This window comes from Gopherus flavomarginatus, chromosome 2, assembly GCF_025201925.1.
Source record: "Gopherus flavomarginatus isolate rGopFla2 chromosome 2, rGopFla2.mat.asm, whole genome shotgun sequence".
Classification (NCBI taxonomy): Eukaryota; Metazoa; Chordata; order Testudines; family Testudinidae; genus Gopherus; species Gopherus flavomarginatus.
The window spans coordinates 265,057,326-265,076,750 of NC_066618.1; the positions used below are offsets into that span (position 1 = coordinate 265,057,326).

The 19,425-nt window shown below is 38.8% G+C and overlaps 1 protein-coding gene across 46 annotated transcripts in view; it reads left to right on the forward strand.

Moving 5' to 3' along the window:
- Positions 1-19,425, forward strand: part of RIMS2 (regulating synaptic membrane exocytosis 2) — an 885,358-nt gene that overhangs the window by 657,688 nt on the left and 208,245 nt on the right. For 3 of the 46 annotated variants that reach the window (XM_050940560.1, XM_050940517.1, XM_050940533.1), the window contains one exon: positions 1,232-1,285. The exons of the other annotated variants lie outside the window; for them this stretch is intronic. In XM_050940560.1, the coding sequence (XP_050796517.1) occupies positions 1,232-1,285 (54 nt within the window). The remainder of the gene's footprint in view (positions 1-1,231; positions 1,286-19,425) is intronic. 46 annotated transcript variants of the gene reach the window in all.

Consider the following 19,425-nt stretch of genomic DNA (forward strand, 5'->3'; position numbering starts at 1 on the left):
TGGTATCAGTAATTTTAAGTTGTGAGTACAAACTAGAAAATCCCAATATCTAGGGATTCAGTATACTGGTTAGTTGCATAATATGTTTACAAGTAAAATTATAATAAACCTATGTAGTAGTGGAATCATTAACAAAGAATTAGAAACAGAACATCACACTCAGTGAGGAAGCAAAATACAAATATTTCTTTTAAAATTGTGCAAGAAACTGTCAATAAGTAACAGAAAAATGTAATGTTAAAAATACCTTAAAACAAACCAAATAAATTAATTGCATTAAAAAATGTGGGTTTATGAAAGGATAAGTGTCCAACTCAACATGCTTTTTCTCTGTCTACTGTAGTTACTATGGTCACAGATATTTTGTATAGGAAGAGTTCTGGTTCTTTTTTTATATGTACTCACTGGTACATTAAATAGATCAAATAAGATTTGTATTTTATGTTGTTTATCATATAATAATATACTATCTGATGTTGTCTTTACTGACTCTTTTGCACTTTTTCAGGTGGCAGTAAATCTACATATACTTATTCTAGCACTTTCATTTTAATTGTAGTTCCTAAAGAAAAGTGAATTGAGCTAATGTTTTCGTTGAATTCTAGGTTTTCTGAAATTCAGCTAACTTCCTGTTTTGTTACAAATTGATCATCATCTTCCCTTTTTTTTTCTTTGCAATTGGCTGAACTTGGGGGAGGGGAGGCATTATTTTCACATTGCTCTTTGGGGGCATATGCAGGTAACTCAAATTCTTACTGATGATCTGCCCACATATTTAAATCAGCTGTTCACTGATTGGAGGATTGTTGCAAGAAAAAACAAAGCCAAACTAGAGTGGATGCTTTTACTTTAGATCTTTAAAGCTTATGCTGCGTCTGCTTTTCTCTGCTTCAATATTATTGTCCGCTTTTCTATGCATCACTAATTAATTCAGAAACCACCAGGTCAGGAATATTAAGGGCCACATCCTACCTTCTTTCCTTGCACAAAGCTTTCATTGAAATAAATGAAAGTCATGCATAAAAAAGAAAAACAGGATTTGGTGCTACTAGAACTAGGTGCGTCCACATAAACAGGATTTATTTTACCCTTGATTCACTCAAAAAAAATGGTGCCAAATAGTGAGGAATTGTATATTATTTGTTTGACATTTATTGTTTATTTGATCAGCTTGTAACAAGGTATGCATGTTTTTGTCTCACTTTTTTCTGTTTTGCTTATATGAATGCAGAAGGAGATGAAGAAAACAAGCATATTGGAGAGCAGGGGTCAGAGGTTGAGGCAGGTCTGTCTGACCAAATTTGCATATCCTCTTTAGATATGTTTCCCTATGAGCGAACTTCTCTAGCTAGCTTGGAAATATATTAAGATGCAAAAGCCAGGCAGTAATAATTTCATTTTATTTAACACCAAAGCAAACAAAACCAGTGCATCATGGATTATTTTAAATGCTTGCAGGAACACTGTCAAGCATTTCCCAACCAAATGTTCAACCTACAAAATTGTTATAATCTTGTCATCTGGATTCTAGAGATCCATTTTCATAAAAATCCTCTGTTCTGTCACCAAGAACAAATCTCACCATTTATTAAATGTGTAATCTTGCAATATTTTTCTTAAGTTGCTGCAGAGATAGCCATCCAATCATCAGAATAAGCCCAGGTTAATTAACAAGCCCTGTCACAGAACTGTGCTAACATTAGTAATAGTGCTTTTGACAAACAAGGAGGTAAAGACATTATCATATTGCTCTGTTGTCCGTAAAAAATACAGATCAGTAGGGAAGTGATTGTGAAGTACAAAATTAGCAGAGAAGAATATGTTATTTTAAGTTTGTATTTCAAGCAATGGCCCTGATCCTGCTTGCATGAAATTTCAGTTGATACAAATGGGAGGTCAAGGATGAGGAGGGCTATGGGAAATCAGGCCCACTTGGAGGCTAAAACAACAAAATTTGAAACTTTTATAATTGACACTGTCCCTTGTAAATCAAAGAGATGCAAATAGTAAAGAATTTTTTTTTAAATTGTCCCAAATACTGTTGTGCTCAAAATGTTTAGGATAGCTTATTCTAATAACAGAAAACATGCTTCCTACAGTTACAATAACACACATAGCTCAAAAGGATTTATTCAGCCGTCTACACTTTTGCAGCCTGGCTCTCAAAATTCTTCCTTAAAGGAAGAATGTTAAAAAGATGTAAATGTATAGTTACACATGTTACAATTTAAGTAGGTCAAAGACAGTTTATCTGTTACAATTTTCAGGTTAAAGCTCATCTCACAAATAATTTGTTCAGTGGATGTAGATCTTTGACCTATTGCATTTATTTATTTTCAGAGTGGAATTATTAGAGCAATGTAGTTGTGCCTTTGTGATCATAAACACCTGCTATTTTTATTAAGTTGCACATTTTATATTATTGTTTTTGTTGTTGTATCTCTGTATATGTATTGTGCAGTTATGTGATAGTTCAAACATAGTGCATGGATTTGTGTTTTTATAGTTTGCACTTTCCCCTTTTGTGCTATGCTTAAGTTGTTCATGTATCTTTATTCTTAATTATTAATCATCATTGTCTGTTTTTAATGTCATAAAGATTATGAGGAAAAACAGCAAAATCCACCAATTAATGGGAGAAAAGGCAAGTTTTTAACAGTGGATTTTTGTGTATCTGGAGATTTATCAGTTGTGTTTTGTATTGCATGTGTCTGTGTTTCTTAGTTATATTAGTTTAAAATAAGTAACTCCATTCATGTTTAACTTTTATGTTCTGTCTTACTTTCTTGAACCTCTTTTAAAAAATTTTTTATCAGTGTGATTTTTAATCTTTCTTAGAACTAGTAGTTCCAACATTTTTGACCCTTGTTTATGACACAATACTGAAGTTAGAATTCACACCTTCTTAATATGTAGTTAACTATTGACTGCAGGGGGTCAAGTTTTTCCATCTTGATGCTTTCCATTAGTCCAGATGCAGAAGCTCCCAATCTGCTGAGTCCAAAGGGACTGAGTAAACTTTATAATAATTTACAGAGTAGACTGCATTGCCATTCAGTTTTTACCAGTCATTTACCTAATCAGGCTATATATTTTGCAAGTTTGGCACATTTTTACATTATTGTGGAATCCCTTTAATTGGTACATTCTGGTAGAAATAGGTTCATGCCATTAGACAATCTTCCCAATTATCTGGGCCTCATAGGAATACATTTTTCTTGTGAATATTCACTTTTGTTTCGTGAAAATAAGCATAGTAACATATAGGTTGACTCATCAGTCATGACTGGAACAGGAAAGCAGCATGAAGCACCCACAGGGTTTAACAACAAGATTTTTATACTAGAAAATACCAGTTCATGTTTGTAAATTACTGTGATAGCTTTGAAGACATCCTGTGTGCCTTTTATTCAGCTTTTAGAGATGCTGCAAAATGCCTTACCCTGACCCTATTCCGACAATTAAGAAGGCTTTCTTTTATCAGCAAGCTGATTACGGACTAGATAGTGCCCTATATTTATGCAGCAACACAGAAGCAAGAGTAAATATTCCCCTTACCCTCCCTCTCTCCCTAGAGCCCAAGAAAGGGCTAGCCACAATGTCAAGCCCACCACTTTGGTGAGCCCACAGGCTCCTCCCAAGAACAAGTTGACAGGAAGGACTAAAATAGGCATTAGGGAGAGTCATGGGTTTACCTTTCCCTAGGCTGGCTCATCGTGTGCATGTTGTGTGGAGTCTTTTTAGAGGTGTATAATCAGTTATTTCTCTCTCCCTACACCCAGTGCAGCCAGGTTGTCATATTATACACAATGGGGCAGCGTACCTTGCACTAATCTGTTACTGTGTACTCCATGCTAAAGCGTAATCTAGCCCTGACTGAATTCTACTGTGTAAACATTATTGATCAGATTCTGTGCTTCAGTGGTAATTAACTGATAGTTCACTGATTATATTGCATTGTAAGGCCAAATCCTGGTCCTACTGAAGTCCTGGGGTTTTTGCCATTGGCTTCAGTAGGGCTAGAAATTGGTTCTCATTGATTAAGTTTATAGTGTGTACAGTTTGCTTTCAAGCACAATTTGTCTTCATTAATTGAACTACAAACCTGTCCTTTGCATACTTATATGCAAATGGCTTACTCTATACAATGAACTGTATATTACTAAACTGTATTCAGAATAGTTCACTTATATGTATTTAGTCATCTGTCTAATGAGACCAGTTTACATTTTGTTTCTTTCAAAAGCTTCTGATGCACCTCAGAGCTCCTTGCCTCCAAAGCAGCAGAGTTTGTGTCTGATTCTTGGGCCCAAACAGCCTCTTTCCAAAAACATTAAGTCCCCCTTGACTCTGCTCCATTCCTGGGTAATTGTTCCCTTTTCATTTCTATTATGTGACACTGTTGGATAATGGTTTGGGATTCTGAGAGAAAGCTGCTGGTATTGTTCTCCTTCTTTTGTTTATGTTAATTAGGGCTAAATAGATGACATACTTAGAGCTGAAAACCTTTCTTCCCTTATTCTTTGTAAAGTTTTACTTAATTTGGATTTGAATATTTGTGTCAAATTCTACTGTGATACTTGAGCCTTGGGATGGAGTTATATGGTATCAATTGGGAAGTATGGTGAGAGCTGATGTAAATTAAAAGGAATTCACAGAGTAGATTTTGCAAAAGATTCTGTATTGCATCAGGAAGAGTATCATGAAGTAAACCTCAAAAAAAATCACATGATCTCATATAGCCATTAAAATTTTAAAGGTATGAGAGTGCAGATATCCATTAGGAAGAGGCTCAACATAGAGGTCTGAAATGTTGCTTGCTGCCTCTATGAAATATCTAATACTAGTGGAAATCTTTTTATGCCTGTATATGTTTCTTTGGAGCAAGAACAAATTTCAGCTCACAGAGTTCCCTACTAATCAATTTATAAGGAAAAAGGGTTTGCAATATCCCAGAGTGGTCATAGAATTTGTCCACTCAAACCAGCAACTGTCCCAAGGTCCATGTGGATGTTAGGATATGTGTAGATACCAGAGGAGGGATTCACAAGGGAGACTTAGGTGCTGACTGCCACTTTAGGTCCTCAGTCCAACATTTAGGTGTCACTGGCATTTACAAAACTACCACTCAGCTGCTTCCTAACCCTATAGTTGACTAAAGTCCCATGGCACCTGAGTTTTAAAGTCTCCCAGGTATCTGGGCATGCACACAGCTATATCAGTCCTGATAGTACCCCAACAACTTGGTGCCCAAGCCACAGGGGGGTTCCTAAACTAGGCATTCCCCCATCTATCTTGTCTTCGGGACTCAAACTGAAAGGTGTACTCAGAGCATGCCTAAACCCCCACCAAAGACACTAGAGAAAGGGCTGGGGTGCTTGCCTGATTAGCATAGTGGTTAAAGCAGCCACCCAGGATGTAGGAGGCCTGGGTTCAAATCCTCCTTTGTCTGATGTAGGGCAGGGAATTGAGTCTTTTACCTTTCAGGAGAGTGCTTAGCCACTGGACTATGGGTTATGCGTCTCTCAGTCTTTTCTGTTAAAGCTGTTCCACTGTCTATAAATAATTAAATATTCAGTGGAGCAGGAGAAGTGGAACTAAGGTCTTCCCCTTTCCCAGATGAGTTACTGAATTGCTGGGCTACAGAGTCATTCTCTTTCTCTCTCTCTCACTCTCTTACCCAACAGATATTTAATTTGGCAGAGGAGAAAATAAATCCCAAGTCCCTCACAACCCACATTAGGAAACCTGAGCACTAAGCATTGTGGCTCCTAAGTCCACCTTTTGAATCCCAACCTGACTGCCCTCTATAAAGCTACACAGGCCACACCATACTGTGCCATTGGCTGCCTCTTCCTCTGGCTGAATATTGGTAGTCACAGAGGGGACCCAGCAGAAGTTAATGATGTGTGGGGTCTGCAATGGAGCACGTTGTAGAGTGCAGCTGCTTCCCAGCTCCATCCCTTTGCTGGCTCTGCTCCCAATTACCCACAGAGCCTCAACCTCACAGAATTTTGCAGAATTTCAGGATTGGAGAGTAAGAATGCTACAAAGGCAGCATTTTTATGCCTCCTGTTCTACTTTTTGTTTTCTCTCCACTGGCATAATCATAATCTGGCCCTGTGTGTTATGCTTTTTATAATGCATGCATGCCTCTCTGTGCATGCCCTGTCCTTATCAGTCTATAAGTGATACGTTTATGTAAAGTTTTTACTGTATTCCTACCTGGTACATTTGTCATGTACTTGTCATGTGCTTCATTTATTTTTCAAAATATAAGATGAATATAATACTGATCTATTTGTAAGGATTAAAGCTTTTTCGGGAAATAAAGTTAAGCTCAATGTGACCTAGTCTGCCCACTAACCCACCCAAATATAACCTCCAGTTGACTGACTTATCTGAAGTATATCAGATATCTGAGTCAGTGTTACATGACAGTGGCCATACTGGTTCAAGGTCACAATGGCCCATCTAGCCCAGTATCCTGTCTTCTGACAGTGGCAAATGCCAAGTGCTTTTGGGGGGAATTAACAGTGATACATCCCTTGTCATTCACTTCCAGTTTCTGGCAAACAGAGACTAGGGACACTCAAAGCATGGTTTTGCATCCCTGCACATCTTGGCTAATAACCATTGATGGACCTAACCTCCATGAACTTATCTAGTTCTTTTTTGAACCCTGTTACAGTATAGGTTTTCACAACATCACCTGGCAAAGAGTTACACAGGTTAACTGTGCATTGTGTTAAGAAGTCCTTCCTTTTGTTCGTTTTAAACCTGCAGCCTATTAATTTCATTGGGTGACCCCTACTTGTGTTACGTGAAGGAGTAAATGACATTTCCTTGTTTACTTTCTCCACATCAGTCATGATTTTATAGACCTCTATCAGATCCTCCTGAAGAGTTCAGTCTTTTTAATCTCTCCTCATATTGAAGCTGTTCCATCCCCCTAGTCATTTTTGTTGCCTTCTCTGTACCTTTTCCAGTTCCAATATGTCTTTTTTGAGGTGGGCCATCCACATCTGCATGCAGTATTCAAGATGTGAGTGTACCATGGGTTTATATACAGCAATGTAATATTTTCGGTCTTATTATCTATCACTTTCTTACTGGCTCCTAACATTCTGTTAATTTTTAGAGTACATGTTTTCAGAAAACTATCCACAATGACTCCAAGATCTCTTTCTTGAGTTGTAACACCTAATTTAGACCCTATCATTTTGTATGTATAGTTGGGATTATGTTTTCCAATGTGCATTACTTTGCATTTATCACCACTGAATTTCATCTGCCATTTTGTTGCCGCGTCACCCAGTTTTGTGAGATCCCTTTGCGACTCTTCACAATCTGCTTTGGATTTAACTATTTTGAGTAATTTTGTATCATCTGCAAATTTTGCCACCTCACTGTTAACCCCTTTTCCAGATCACTTATGAATATGTTGAACAGTACTGGTTCCAGTACAGATCCTGGGGGGACACCACTATTTACCTCTCTCCATTCTGAAAACTGACCATTTATTCCTACCTTGTGTTTCCTATCTTTTAACCAGTTACTGATCCATAAGAGGACCTTCCCTCTTATCCCACCACTGCTTACTTTGCTTAAGAGCCTTTAGTGAGGACCTTGTCAGAGGCTTTCTGAAAGTCTAAGTACACTATATCCCCTGGATCCCCCCCATCCACATCTTTGTTGACACACTCAAAGAATTCTCATAGATTGTTGAGACATGATTTCCCTTTACAAAAGCCATGTTTACTCTTCCCCAGCAAATGATGTTCATCTATATGTCTGACAATTCTGTTCTTTACTATAGTTTCAACCAATTTGCCTGGTACTGAAGTTAGGTTTACAGGCCTGTAATTGCTGGGATTGCCTCTGGAGCCTTTTTTTAAAAACTGGCATTACATTGGCTATCTTCTTGTCATCTGGTACAGAGGCTGATTTAAGTGATAGGTTACATGCCACAGTTAGTAGTGTCCCTGCCTGCAGGTATATGGGATCTTGGGGAGCAATTACCACACAGGTGGGGTGCAAAATAAACTTTATTAAGAAAATGCAAAAACAGGGAAAATTTAATAGTGAGGGGTATGGGGTTTGTTAAGGTAGGCAATTGGGGAGGGAGTTCTTTTAGTATAGTATAGGGGGTTTCAATAGTGGGGTACAATACAGTGGGGTACAATACAGTTGGTAACCAACTAACACTGAAGTATAAATGTAACAGGTAGCTAACAATTTCTAGGTAAAGGGTGTGTCACAGCAGCATATAACCAACTAACAGTTATGGGTAAAATGTGTTAAATAACCAACAACTCTAGGTAAAAATGTGTCACAGTGGTGTAAATATAAAATGTGAGGTGTGTGAGAGAGAAAAAGGGTAACCAATGGGGTTTTATGCTAGACTTCAGTAATACAATTGAGGTTTGGCAGCAGTAGGAGCGGGGTGAACACGTGGGGGAAGGGATTAAAAGAGAGAGAGAGAGAGAGAAAGGCAGTGGTAGAGGAATGAGGTTAGGGGATGGGGGAAGAGGAGCACGTGGTGGAGCAGAAACCAAAGATAGAGGCGCTACAGAGGGAGATTTAAACTCAGGGAGACACAGAGAGCAGACAGGCTGCAAGTTTAAACAGCAGAGAGACTGCAATGAGTGACTGGGGAGCTCGGGGGGGGGGGGATTGGGGCAGTGGGAAGACAAATTCAAATAGTAAAAACCTTATCTATCCCCTAACTTAATCAAACTTATATAAAATGACAAGCAGCTACAGAATACAACCAGGCAATGATTTTCTAAACTTATCTTAACCAACAATTAGGCAACACAACAAATATCACAGAAACTTACAAGCTCTACAATCTTAACAAACTATGACTTTTTAAATTAAAAAAAACAAGACCTATGGTGCACCTTATGCTATGGGGAGGTTACAGAGGCCAGAGTGGTATGTATCCAGGACCCAGCTCCCAAGGAAGCCAAGGGATGGTGGCTACAGCGGTGGATACAGCTGAAAGCAGAGAGCCCCAAGGCAAAGCCCACAGGAGCAGAGCTTAGCAGTGGCAAAGAGCCCTGTAGTTTAAGAGAGGTTTTAAGACACAGACCAAGGTTTAGCTTGAGTCTGTGTGCTGGGGAAACAGAGCCAGCAGCTAAAATAACAAAATAAAAGTATAGAAAGTTTTACAGAGGGATTCTTACCAGTCCCCAAGGCAGCAGCAAAGGCAGAAGCAGCAGCAACATCAGAAGAGGCAAGGAGGGTTCGGTACAGTCTCAATAATCAGGAGATCTCTCAGGTAGCAATTCGTTCTTCGTGGGGGGGGGGTTTCAAAAACGGGGGTACGCTCAAAAATAAAACGAGAGCGGAAAAAGGACCCCCCAGAACCCCTGGCTGATCAGACCAGGCAGCAATGCAGGAACCTTTCTGAGGTGTGTTTCAAAAATGTCTGGTTTTAAAGGCAAACTTGGGCAGTTTCCCACCAGTAATCCTGATAGGCTCCCTCTGTCACAGGGGAGGGGGCACAGGGGAGAAACTGAAGGTAAGCCCAGAGACATGCCTGGACATAGTCCTGTGCAATAGGTGACTCAAGAGCACATGAGACTATGACTCATGCCCAGGATCTTAAAACCACAATAGGCCTTGCAGCTCTGGACATTGCCTACCCTACACCAAGCCCAGGTTCAACGAGGTGATAACAGGACTAACCCTTTGAAAAGGGCAGTGGTCCCACTTAGCATGCAGCACAAGTGGCCATCCCTTTGAGAAGGGCAATGGCTCTTGTTAAACAACTTAAGGGGCCCTCCCTTTGAGAAGGGCAGTGGCCCTGGTAAACAACTTAACAGCCAGGGAAGGGCGGCCACAGGAGAACAGAAAACAAAATGGAGTCTGGGGAAACAAAATGGAATAGGGGAATAGCTGTAACGGACAAGTAGCTTGCAATGTCATATTTGAGTTCCTTCAGAACTCTTGGGTGAATACCATCTGGTCCTGGTGACTTATTACTATTTAATTTATCCATTTGTTCCAAAACTGCCTCTAATGACACCTCAATAGGGGACATTGCCTCTGATTTGTCACTTAAAAAGAATGGCTCAGGTGTGGGAATCTCCCTCCAATTCAGGTTTTTCCAGGTTGTGTCACAGTTGGTAGTGTCACCTCTAAAAGTGGCACATTCAGAAGTGATGACACCTTATCGCTAATCAAACATAATTAACTTGAATTTGTCTCTCCCAAAAGTATGATTTAGAAAGCAATGGGTTAGGGTTTTTTTGCTGTAGACAGGGATTGGATGAAATTTGAATAATGAAACTATCCATTGTATCAGTTAGTAGATATGTAGGTACCAGGATATTGAGAAGTACACAAGGCTTTCTGGGTAAACAAATCTGTACATTTATCATCCTTGTATAAGCAATATGAGTTTTTCTACTAATTGGTATCTGTTCTTCAAACCAGTTGGATGTTTTCGTGCTGCATTCATGCTGCATTGTCATGTAATGATTAATTTTAATTGTCCTTCTGCTTAAGAAATTCTTAAGTAATTTGCTAAACTTGACTGCTTTATTAAGAATACACCTTTTTCAGTAAAGCGGGAACAGCTTACTGTATGAAAGTATTATTCAGCTAGGAAAGTATGCACTATAGATGACAAGATTGATCTTTCTTAATGTAGCTTTAAATGAGATCTTGTAATCATTACCATATACTATATGATAGCTAAATAAAATCTCAATAACCTTGTAAATATAATAACATGTATAAACTAGTGTATTTTAAATAGTTTGAACAAAATCTATAGTTTTCTGGTTGTAGATGCACCTATGCAAAAACTTCATGAAGAAACGGATTAATCATAAACACTATAGATGCAGAATTATGTTGTGTAGCAGAAATAGTTCCTCAAATGTGCCAAGAAATATAGATAGATGAATCACAATGTTATATTTTCAGAATTTGTAAGAGAAGGTCTTTTGTACAGATTCCACTTACGTATTACATTGTCTAATGTATAAGCAATGTATAGTGTGGATCTTTGAAGTATAACTTTAACAACAACAAATATAAACTTATCCTCTGCATTCTGCAGTGTAGGTCTTTATTGCATATTCTGATTTCAGGCCATGCATGGAACTTTCACTGACATTTGTGAGAGTGCTGAATGCAAAATGAATGTAGCAACAGAGATCTGAAGTAGTGCCCAGCAGATGGGAGAATTTTGTTCCACATTTGTGTTGTCCATAAGCCTCTAAATTTCTTTATTACAATGTTTGCAAAATTCCTTGACTACTTAATGTCAGATGTTTTATTAAAGTCCACTCTGATGGAGACTGTTGGCCCAGTCCTTCTGTCCAGATTCAGGCAATCCTCTCTGTGAATTCAGGAGGAGTTAGGGCTGCAGTGTTGGTCTGAAGATGTTTTGTTTTTTTCCCTCCCTCTTCCTCCATTCCTCCCGCCTTCCAACCCCCCCCACCCCGCACTGCACCGCCACCCACCCACCCACAAAACAAAACAAAACCAAAAGCCATTAAAAAGTCATTTTGATTTGGGGCCTGATCCTGCAGCACTCACCTACCAAAGTGACTCATGTTACCTTAACGGGACTACTCATTTAAGTAAGGCCTACAGGATCAGGCCATTAGGTCTGCTGCATCATATTTCTAATGTGTTATGTGCATGTAACCAGAAGAGGGAGCAAAACTTCTATCTTTTAAAAACAGAATCATAATATTTAAAAACCTAAAAAACCACCCAGCTATAAGGAAAAATCTCCGTGTTGGCTTAAAAACAACACATTTGCTTATTTCCAGTGTCTCTTTAACCAACAGAACTTGGTTGAATAAAAGATACTACCTCACCCAACTTGTCTCTCTAATATTTGCTCATTGTTATTTAAATATATTCATATAAAGTTCCATTTATCTGTTAAATTACTACTTCAAATCTATTGATTTTATACTTTTATGAAATGTATCTGGTGTTTCTTAATATTTGGCAAAATCAATAATATTTATACTAACAATAGCAATGCACTTTGATTTTGGGAAGAGGTGATGTCAATTAAGCAGTGATGCAAGTAATGTTCAGCTAAGTATTTTGTTTGAGTAATGGTACATAAGTAAGTCTATATATACTTCCCCCCCCCTCAAAAATGGAAGAAACCACCAGTACAGTACATTATTTAAAAAAAAAAATAAACCGACATGGATGGTATTTGCGTTAAGAGAGTATTGCGATGATTCCCATTCCATTCCCAAAGTTACCAAGTGATTTGCTACTACAAGTAATTGAATTATTCAAAGTCTGTCAAAGAAAATATAACTGGAGGAAAAAATTAAACTAAACTGTATTATAATACTAGCTATAATAATAATATAAAATATAGACAGGTGGCTCTATTTTTATTAGTGCCCAAAGGATTTACACTAAAACACTTCATGAGCCTTAGTAAGTGTTGTTCATATACATTTCCAATGCAGTCACAGGGAGGAACAAAGTACAAGTTGTTTTCAGAACATAGAGACTCGACAAGGAAGTTCAAGCCAGAACAATGAACAATAGGGAGAGCATGTATTGTATATGTTTTTTTATAACATTAAAGATAGCTAAAAGTAATATGCCAGAAAAGATTTTTAAATGAACACAGAATTATTTACACACGTAAAGAGAGTAGGAAGAAGGGCTCTTAATATCTGAACCTTATGGATTGATTTCTTTTAATGAAAAATCATTTGACACTCAAAGTCACATTTTGTCAAAATAATGAACTCCTGCAAAAGACACTAGTTGATAACACAAGATCTATGATGAGTCTTTAATAAGAAAGAAAACTGGTTCCTTGATGTGGTATCAAATTGCAGCTTTACACAGGCTATGCCATTCTGGAATTAATTCTAGGAATCTGGCTTATTAAGATAAAAATAGTTACATAAATGAGTTATGATAAGTTTTGTAATATCAGATTTGTAATCATCTCTAAACAAAGAACACGGTAATAAATTGAGAGCAAAATGAAATATATAGCAAATGAATGTATACTGTATGTGTGTATTATACTAGCTAGGATAGACATTGAAGAGTTATTGAATAATCCATAAAAACTTGTAGCCAAATTATCAACTGTTGATGGGCACTGTAAGACATACAAATATTTGAGTATTACTGGTTTAATGTATTGCATGGGTGAAATGCTCTGGTTAAAAGTGTGATAAGATTTCCATTATAAAATCCTATTTTCAGAGTTTATTACATGACTGAATACAAGCTGATGTATGACACAGCTCAGAGAAATTGTATCTTCACTAAATTTTGATATAATTAGATTTTTATAAGACACTGTGTAGAAATATTATTTATATAACATATTGAGTACAAAGGGTCTGGAAAGCTGTTCTGATGGGGCAGCTGCAGATCAGGACCAGCGCTAGGGGTTTTAGCGCCCTAGGTGCATGGCAATTTCACCGCCCCGCGCCCTGGTCCCGTGGCTCCGGTGGAGCTGCCGCAGTGGTGCCTGTGGGAGGTCCACTGGAGCCGCGGACCAGCGGACCCTCCACAGGCACGACTGCGGCAGCTCCACCGGAGCCGCCTGCTGTCTCCTCCGGCAAAATGCCGCCCACCAATAATCCTGGCTCCCTAGGCGATTGCCTAGGCCACCTAAATGGAAGCGCCGGCCCTGCTGCAGATTCTTCTGGTGTGAGGGAGTCCTAAACTGGCATAAAGCCAGCACAGCTGGGTCTACAGCATTCCTTCCTGGCCTTCATGGCATGAGCAGCATGTTAAGATGGAAGGTAGGATTGGAGTTGTTCCAGATAGTATAATTGGTTCTGGCTGGCTCAGATATGAGGGAAGCACAAAGGTGTCTTAAAGCCACCTTTGCCCTCCTCCCACTCCTATGCCAAGTGGTGTTCTGGCACAGCTGAGAATCTGGCCTAAAGTGTGCATATGTATTGACAACACTGGCTTTTTTCATTCTCGTAACGCTCAAAGAGGACTTTTCATTGTAAAGTAAAAATTTGTATAATGTGGACCAGGTCTTTTCGATGGCCTGATAAATCTATCTCTACTTCGCATCATTCATCCTTCTTACTCTAGGCGTGCATGAGCATTTGACATTACATGTAATTTCTCTGCCTTTGAACATTTATATAATAGGGTTAACAGTATTTCAGTGTGCTGCTTTGTATTTCATAAGTCACTAGTCAGAGCCACCCTTGATTAATTTTTACAGTAGTTGTCTTCATACATTAGTAAGACTATAATTCCTTTTTTGAGGATTCATCTTATAGTGTGAGGAATAGAAAGAAGTTCTCAGGGTTTTCATTTGTAAGGAAAGGTCACTACATTGTTTGTTCTAATTAGAAAAACGAAGACTTTTTGTTGATCTAATTGAAATTTTAGAAATTTGGAACTGAATTGATAAAAACAGATTCAGAGAGAGTGGATTTAATCTAAAATATTGGAAATTTGGATAAAACAGAAAGTGCATGAAAAATAACATATGCACAGGGTAAATAACGTATCATTTTATCTTATCAAGGGATATTTTCTCTCCTACTGCTGAAAAACACATGGAAAGGGGAGAACTTACATAGGAAAGATCCGGAGCTTCAGTAACCCTGAAATGTTGCTCCATCATCACTAGCACTGCAGTTTTGCATCATCTCAACTCACATGCAAAATTGGTGGGGTGCTAAGAAGTAGCCAAGGACATGGACAAGGGCAGTCACAAAGTCCAAGGATCTACATGTTATTATCATTTATTATTTTGATATGGCCAAGAGGGTGTTATACACTGCATACTGAGTAAAGACATGAGAAACCCAGTGAATACTAAGGTCAATGATTGCGTCCTGGATATCTCCAGCTGTCAAATCATCCTAGCCCCAGAGTTGCTTTTGAAGGCTATAGAACTCTGCATGAAGATTTGTAGAGCTTCACAGGAGTCCAGGAAATGGTTCAGTGAGAACCTACTTATACCTTTTTTTCAAACCAGAAACAGCTAAAATGGACTCTTCCTTAGTAGTAGTAGTAGTAGTAATGCCACTACCAACCAACATATTACTCACCTGAGGCAAAAATTCTGCTACTGTGTGCATAGAGGATCTTATGAAAGCAGAACTGGCATTACTGTGTTCCATAAGAGGTGGGTATGATTCTGGAGAAATGTGCAGGGGTTCCACACCCTTTATATAGCACGTAGCTCAGCTCCATAGGAAGAAGAGGACAGGTGATCTGCTGCGATGGGCATCCTTCAGAGCCTACGTTTGCAGGGGGGACATTTTGGGTGTGTGTGCCTCATTACATTATTGGTTTGAAATAGCTGAATAGAGTGACTGAATAGTAGCTCTGTAGCCATTCCAGACTTAGGGGAAGATGCCTCCCATATTTTCCTTAGCCCTCTGCCCAATGCTAAGTTCAATTACCTGGCGTGGGAACTTGATTCTGGATTTGGTCCTAAATGCAGAGACCTCCATAATGCAGTGTTAAGGGCCAGATGCTGGGGTGCATCTGAGCTGCGTTTGATGCAGCTCAAGGTGTGAGCAAATGTCACTGTATGCCATCTTTATGTCCTTCCCTCTCCTGGATCTGACTATCTACCAGTCCTGTCCTCAGCATGAACAAGAGAAGCCTCTAGGTTGGTCTACTTTACATGAGATGCCATCAGGCCCGTAAAACCATTTCAGTGTCAAAGGTCAGGGATATCTTACCCATGCCCCCTTAATGACCACCTCCTCTAGCTTAGTGGAATGGGAGTTACTATAAATTCCACTAAGCAAAGAAAATTCTTCATTGGCTGGATCCATCATTGTTATACCCCCTTTGGCATTGTGGATTGCAGTGCCGCAGAAGATTTGAATTGAACTTAACAAATGAAAGAAAATGGAAACACTAAAGTTCCCCCATCCAAGTTAACTTGGCCATGTGGTACTTCCTTCTTTTTTATTTTGTCTGGTTAAATATCCAACATTAATGCACTTCATATACACAGTAGCGTCGATTTTAGTGGTCTCCTATGGGAACTGAAATGTGCTAGCCAAGTCCACGGGGACTGGAGGCTTCTGATAACATTTTCAGACTTAGGTGCGTAAAGAGGTTCTTTGATAAATGACCTGATGTTCATAGATGCTACAGCTCCTAATGAGGGCAGTGAGTCCAACTGGTGCTGCTGTAGGTGCTCAGCACTGTTTGGGGAAAATCTATTTTAATGCCTCTGAGAATCTTTTCAGACTTGCTTGGCCTTGAAACAAGTGATCATAAATGCAATGCAATAGCTTTAAAATTGAAATGCCAGTCATTATGGAACATGGAATTTTACATTTTGCATCATCTTCTATATAAGCGATATCTACACTAAGAAAGTAGTCTCCCTCCTGAGGCTGACCATGACCAGCTAATACATATTTAAACATGACTTGTCTTGTTTTTAGTAAGTAGAGGGTACTGTTTAAAGTCTTGTTAATTAAAGCATGTTGGCTAATACATTTTAGAAAGCAACCTGTTTTGCTAGTCTAGGTATGGCCGTAGTGTCAATTTGTAAGTTGTTACCTATACTGATTTTTTTCTACACCAAAATAGCATAAATTAAGAACATAAGGATGACCATACTGGGTCAGACCAATGGTCCATCTAGCCCAATATCCAGTGTTCTGACAGTGACCAATGCCAGGTGCTTCAGAGGGAATGAACAGAACAGGTAATCATCAAGTGATCCATCCCATCACCCATTCCCAGCTTCTAGCAAACAGAGGCTAGGACACTTCAGAGCATGCTTTTGCATCCTTGCCCATCCTAGCTAATAGCCATTGATGGACCTATCCTCAATGAGCTATCTAGTTCTTTTTTTGAACCCTGTTATAGTCTTGGCCTTCAAAACATCCTCAGTGTTATGTGTATAACATCGAAATATGTGTTGTGATGTGATTTCCATAGTGACCACTCTTTTTGATAATGTCAGATTACATGACACTTTATTCTGCATTCCATGATGTGTCCAATGATCAGCATAGATGCCAGAGGTATTAGTTTTTATCAGCATTGCATTGATAGTTCAAATGGCACTATAGATGTTGTGCATATACTCTGGTGAAATTAAGTCACTGTTTCTTTATAAAAGAGAAATAGATAGAACTCGGGAAGATCATTTTATTAAATTAATACTTCCAGAATTTTCAGAAGTTAAATTTAGATAGTATATCGCCATAGATTTACAGAATCTGTTTAGTAATATAGTCATCATAATGGACTTGGGTTGCTTTTCTGATATTGAAAAGTGAAATGGAGCAGCATCAGATCAGAAGGCTTGAAGGATGTGTACAGGTGCTTTTCTACGCTTTGACACAAAGGTGTATCGTTCTCCTTTATAATAACAATGGAAATGTGGAATAATACCCCTTTATGGCAAATTGATTTTGTGATTACACAATGGGAAATGTGCTTCACTAATTCTCATGATTTCCCCCCCTTGGTGATTGTGGGTGTGATCCTGTAAACATGTCCATGAATAACATCTGTGAGTAGTCCAAATGATTTGCTGTGTCAGTAAAGCAAATGCCCAAATAGTCCAAAATTAAGACAAAGATTTATCAGGGGCATAATGCTATCCAATGGCTATTAGGCCAATATTAAAGGAACTAGAACATGAAACTGCAAGCCAAATAGCAAGGATTTTTATGAATCTGTAGATTTGTTGGTTGTACCTGTTTAAGAAAAGGGGAAAAAGTGATCCAGGAAACGAGAGGTCCATTAGTTTGACCTCAATTGTATGCAAGGCCTTGGAACAAATTTTGAAACAGAAAGTAGTTAAGGATATAGAGATAAATGATAATTGAGATAAAATAAACATGATTTTACAAAAGGTAAATTGTGCCCGAGCAACCTGATCTCTTTGTTTGCAAAGATAACTGAGTTTTTAGACAAAGGAAATGAAATATAGCTAATCTACATGGATTCTAGTAAGGCATTTGATATAGTTCCACATGGGAAATTAATAGTTAAATTGGAGAAGATGGGTATTAATATTAGAATTTAAAGGCAGCTAAGGAACTGGTTAGAAGGGAAATTACAACAGGTCATACTGAATGGTGGACTATCAGGTTGGAGAGAAGTTACTAGTGGAGTTCCTCGGGACATGCAAAAAGTGGGATTGTGCTAATAAAATTTGCAGATTACACAAAGTTGAGAGGTATTTCCCTAAATACTGAGGAGGACCAGAATAACATACAAGAAAATCTAGATGGCCTTGAAAACTGGAATAATGGAAGTGGGATGACATTTAATAGTGCAAAGTGCAATTTCATGCACTTAGGGACTAACAAGAAGAAATTTTGCTATAAAATGGGAGTGTATCAGTTGGAAGTGACAGAGGACGAGAAACACCTCGGTATATTGGTTAGTCACAGGATGACTGAGCTACCAATGTGATGCAGCCATGAGAAAGGATAACAAAGTCTTAGGATGCATCAGGTGAGGAATTTCCAGTACAGGTGGTGTAGTGTTGTTACCATTATACAAAGCATTGGTGAGCTCTCACCTGGAATACTGTGTGCAATTCTGGTCTCCCATGTTTAAGAAAGATGAATTCAAACTGGAACAGGTGCAGAGAAGGGCTACTAGGATAAACAGAGGACTGAAAAGCTTACTTTATGGGAGAAGACTCAAGGAGCTTTACTTGTTTAACCTAAACAAATGAAGGCTGAGGGGAGATATGATTGCTCTCAATAAATACATCAGGGGGATAAATATCAGGGAAGAAGAAGCGCCAGTGCTGACACAAAAACAAACGGATATAAATGGCCATCAACAAGTTTAGGCTTGAAATTAGACAAAGATATCTAATCATTAGAGGAGTGAAGTTCTGCGACAGCCTTCCAAGGGGAGTAGTGGGGGCAGAAAAACTAACTGGTTTCAAGACTGAGTTTTATGGAGGGAATGGTGTGGTGAGCTTGCTTACAATAGTTTGTGGCTGATCTGCGACTGCTAGTAGCAAATATCCCCAACGGCTGGTGATGGGACAGTAGATGGGTAGGGCTCTGAGTTACTGCAGTTAATTCCTTCCCAGGTGTCTAGGTGGTGGATCTTGCCAATGTGCTCAGGGTTTAACTCATTGTCATATTTGGAGTTGGGAAGGAAATTTCCCCCTGGTCAGATTCTCAGAGACCCTGCGTTTTTTTTCATGTTCCTCTGCGGCGCAAGTCACTTGCTGGTTTAAACTAGAGTGGATTCTCTGTAACTTGAGACTTAAAACAAGATTTGTGGACTTCAGTAACTGAGCCAGAAGTTATGAGTCTATTCAGAAGTGGGTGGGTGAGGTTCTATGGTCTTGATATGCAGGAGATGAGACTAGATGATCAGGATGGTCCCTTCTGGCCTTAAAATCTATGAGTCTAAATTCCCCTTTAGTAAGAGATTAGGTTAAAAAAGCGTTAAAACCTAAAAAGG